Source organism: Sinocyclocheilus grahami, unplaced genomic scaffold (genome assembly GCF_001515645.1).
Source record: "Sinocyclocheilus grahami isolate Dianchi unplaced genomic scaffold, SAMN03320097.WGS_v1.1 scaffold54.1, whole genome shotgun sequence".
NCBI lineage: Eukaryota > Metazoa > Chordata > Actinopteri > Cypriniformes > Cyprinidae > Sinocyclocheilus > Sinocyclocheilus grahami.
This window is the reverse complement of record NW_015505233.1, coordinates 6,564,489-6,569,115: the sequence shown is the minus strand read 5'-3', so window position 1 is coordinate 6,569,115 and position 4,627 is coordinate 6,564,489. Positions and strand designations below refer to the sequence as shown.

Sequence of the window (4,627 nt, the reverse complement as noted above, 5' to 3'; positions counted from 1 at the left end):
GTGTGTCAAGATAGCAGGTTGACGTTTTTAGGGGCTGCACTATTTCTTCCAAAATTTTGCTATCAATTGCTTCAAAAATAGACATAGTATCTTCTTTTTGATATTGCGGTCGAATCTGTCTGACCTCTGCATAACTTGAGGATGTGCTAATCGCCTTCCTGATATTAATGATCTTCTCAGAAAAGAAGGAAGCAAACTCATTGCATTTGCTGTCAGAGAGCATTTCACTGGGAATCTGACTTTTGTCAGTCTCTCAACAGTAGCAAAAAAGAGTGCGAGTGTTGTTTAAGTTACTTACTTATAAGGTTTGAGAAGAAACTGTCTAGCTGTGGCTAGTTCCACATTGAAAGCATGAAGGCTGTCTTTGTTTCGTTTAGAAACATAAAATCCAGGTTGTTTGTGGTTATTAAGTCATTGATTAGAAATGATTTATTTTTTAGTGAGCGAATGTTTAAAAATGCTAACTTGATGCCATTGCTTTGTGTCTTTACAGCGATTTTAGTTTGATGCACAATAGACCGCAGATTAGATGAGTCAGCCGTACAGCTTGAGAAGGCCTTAGACTTTCTATCACGTGATAAAACAGAAATAGAGAAAGCTACAGGCACACTGGGTTCCCGCTTGTTCTGTAAACAATTGTGAATGTTGCTGCTATCATAGCGGGGACCCAACACATATCACTGAGAGCTGCTGTTGTTTTTGGTTCACCTACAGCAGATGGAGGGTTTGGGCCCTGGCGTTGTGGCAGCAGCCGGAAAGCTCTCACAGGAGGAGGAGGACGAACTGGGCCCACAGGCTTTGGTGGTTGGGGGGCCCGCCGTTTTTCAGTTGATATCTGGGGGCTTGCAGCGAATTCACTAAAGAATAAACCATAATGGTTTTTGTTTTAGGTTCATGGTTATTAATTTTGATATTATAAACTTATTACATCTTATCTTCTCCACTGACTGGAAAGACAATACTTATACTTTATCAATATTTCGCTCTCTCTCATTTTTTCACTTCTAATTAGAATTACTATACATTTCAAATAGGTTTTTCCAGGTATCTGAAATTTTTTTTTCTTCTAATGTGCAAATATAAAGGCAAACCATTTTATATTACATTACAGTATCAAGTCAGAGAATTATGCCTTTTATATGGGGTTTCGTTAATATCTTTAAATCTTAATAGCTCAATGTGTGCTCGTCAATGTATTCTGGGAATGACCCATGTAGATTCTGTAGTAGAAACCTTGTACTGTAGACTGCCGCGCCCAGATGTCGCTGTTGGATGTTCCTTTCCAAATGTGCTGTCCTGTACACTACATGCTCGGAGCGGGTTGGGGGGGGGTTCTCTGTCATCCCGAGTGTGACCCTGGCTGCTATTTCCTCCGCTCGAGCTATAAAGTGCCCGTGCATTTCCCACGCACCCTCTTTCCCCGGCCACCACACCGTGAGTGCATAACTCACTGTTCTTCAGTACCTTTAAAAAAGAAAAAAAAAAACATGTAAAAAAAATACAAAATAACGAAAACCTCAAAAAATAACTCCTTTAAACCAAACAACATTTTTTAAAAGGGCAAACTTTTTGTTTTTTAAAAGACAAGGTCTCGATCTACCCAGAAGTTTCTGAAGCCAGTTCTTCGCGAGCGGACTCCATATGCTGTAGCTGTCATTGCTGCCGACATCGTTTATTTGGAGAGTAGCGTAAAAGTTTAATAGAGGATTAAGAGTCTCATTTGTCCCTCTGGTTCTAGGACACTCTTTACGCACTGTCATTTCAGCACTAGACAAACACACGAGCTCAAAGGCTTGAACGACCCCGAGACATGAACGCTGCGACGGCGGGGAGTTATCCGATGGCTTCTCTCTATGTGGGCGACCTGCACCCTGATATCACGGAGGCTATGCTGTATGAGAAATTCAGTCCGGCCGGCCCGGTGCTGTCCATCCGCGTGTGTCGGGATATGATCACGCGGCGCTCGCTGGGCTATGCCTACGTCAACTTCCAGCAACCTGCGGACGGTAAGACATGACAGACAGCGCCCTGTCGTCCTGCGTCTGACTTTAAACGTGATGCATATAGCTGACAGAGTAACGGGAATAATGTGTCATGCTTTGTGCTTTAATGTTGGGACACTGGAGGTGATGTGTAGTGCGTACCCTCGGCGCGCTCTCTCTCCTGTGCGCTGTCACATGTATTTCTGAGTTAACCACATCAAGCTGTTCTTCACCCCTCTCTACTACAACCATCTTTAACATCTTCAACAAACCGCTTTATTCTCCTAATATGGCCTATTGCGAGAAAGTAAGGGTTTACTGACTGTGACCGTCACACCGCATTATGTCCAGCCAATATGGCAAGCTGCTTTAACATACAAAGCGAACTAATATTTCAGTTAACGGCTATTTATTTTTTCAATACTCTTAATTAACACTATATTTTGTTTTAGTTATGTTTTTAAAGTTTTTTTAATCATTGTTTTATTCATAATTACTATTTAAATAGTGGCAACGCCTTATTCAATTCAATTCAAGTTTATTTGTATAGCGCTTTTCACGATACAAATCGTTGCAAAGCAACTTTACAGCAAATTTAGTTTCTACAATATGTAGTGGTAGCTTATCAGTGGTGACTGTCAATTAATGTACATATGGCAGAAATGTATGGAAAAATCAATTAAAGACGTAATCAAACAGACGATGAACACTATTAACAGCAATTATTAAATGATGCAATCAAACTTATAGCAAAATTTGGTAGTTCTGTATGTTGTTTCATGGTTGGTATCATCTGAGGTCTTCTGAGGGGTTGGCATCATCTCTTCTCAGGTGTTCTGGATTCAGACTGAAGCTTGTGTAAATCCTAGTTACCACGGGATGTCAATCCTGTGGCAAAAACAGAGAAACAAATAGAGACATAATTAGCGTAGCTGCTGTTCCAACCAAGCAAAATTGATTTGTTTAACCCAAACTAAAGAATAATAATGTGCATTTGATCAGATGCATTTGTAACTGCAGTACAAGATTATGAGATGCATTATTTGAATGCTTGGCCAAAGAGATGTGTCTTTAATCTAGATTTAAACAGAGAGAGTGTGTCTGAACCCCAAACGTTATCAGGAAGGTTATTCCAGAGTTTGGGAGCCAAATGCGAAAAAGATCTACCTCCTTTAGTGGACTTTGCTATCCTAGGTACTACCAAAAGTCCAGAGTTTTGCGACCTTAGGGAGTGTGATGGATTGTAGCATGGTAGAAGACTAGTTAAGTACGCACAAGAATTATGCCTTTTATATGGGGTTTCGTTAATATCTTTAAATTCACTTATTCACTTATTCCACTGTTATTAGTGAAAAATTGTCTTTGGAATCTATGGGGATCCAAAAAATACTAGTACTTTTTTAGTTACTAGTAACTATACCAGTAATTAGAATAAGTATTTCTTCCATTTTTGTGTAGTTAGTATTTTACTTTTTAGTACTATTTAAAAATACAGTACTAGCAACTATATCTCAGTTACTGTTATTTTTTCTTTGTACTAATAGTAGCCTACTAGTATTTTATGTTACTAGTATTACTAGCATTTTACTCTTTAGAATTATTTAAAAAGTTACATAGTTACTATCAATTATTTCGTACTTACTAGTAACTATCCCAATAGTTGGGAATGTTTACATTATTGTAGCTCAAACAGCAGAGTATGGTGCAAGTAATGGCAAGGTCATAGGTTTGATTCCCAGGTTCGATACCTTGAATGCAATGTAAGGCGCTTTGTATAAAATGCTTTATTTATTCAGTTTTTATTGATCAGTAGCCTACTATTAACATAAAATTGATACTGGTTAATTTCAGCATCTTAACATCTAAGGACGTTTTTGTTCCCATATTCAAACTTGGTCTGCTCACTCAGGGATTTGTAACTTAAGGCACTTACAAAAAATAGCATTCAAATAAACAAAATTAGTTTACAATATTACAAATATTATATCAGCTTGCTATACAACTACACGCAGTATAATTTCCCTTGTCCTGAAATAATATCATCACTCAGTGATACAAAGGTTGAGTATGTAGCATGGCATGTATGTATGAATCATTTATGCCATGCACCCTGTAGGAGGACTGATATTTTGTTCTGTTGAGCTTGCCTAGTCTTGTCCATTCGTGAAACAGAGTAAGAGAAAAACACATTCCGTTCACAGTCTGGCTGGGGGAAAAAATGGAAAAATTAAAAAATATTTAAAGCTGAAGACTCAATAGAGCCAAGCAGTTTAAATTATAGCCTATAATCAGAATAAAGAACTAGACTAGAATTGAATGTGCTGCTTGACCCACATATAGTCAAAGTGGCCTACATCTGCTATAAACCTTGATATGAGACATTCTACAGAAGCAGAAGCAGACCTGATCATTAGGATACGTCCATGTTTTAGCTCTCTGAAGAACGCTAGGTATATCCAGGGGAATGGTGCTTGTGTGCGTGTATATATATATGTGTGAGTGTGTTAGCCCACATTTTGCAACCTGGCATGACCTATTTGTGCTATTTAAAGTGTCATGAGGGGATAATACCATTGTGAAGCACCTTCAGCTTGATTTCTATCAATCTAATGATTCAGATGAAATCAAAATAAGTGTTAATTGTG

General features: G+C 38.4%; 1 protein-coding gene across 4 annotated transcripts in view; it reads left to right on the top strand.

Annotated features, from left to right (window-relative positions):
- Positions 1-1,412: 1,412 nt before the first annotated feature.
- Positions 1,413-4,627, top strand: part of pabpc4 (poly(A) binding protein, cytoplasmic 4 (inducible form)) — an 11,648-nt gene continuing 8,433 nt past the window's right edge. For all 4 annotated transcript variants that reach the window (XM_016269879.1, XM_016269878.1, XM_016269877.1 and 1 more), the window contains exon 1: positions 1,413-2,006. In XM_016269879.1, the coding sequence (XP_016125365.1) occupies positions 1,811-2,006 (196 nt within the window). In that variant the 5' untranslated portion in view covers positions 1,413-1,810. The remainder of the gene's footprint in view (positions 2,007-4,627) is intronic.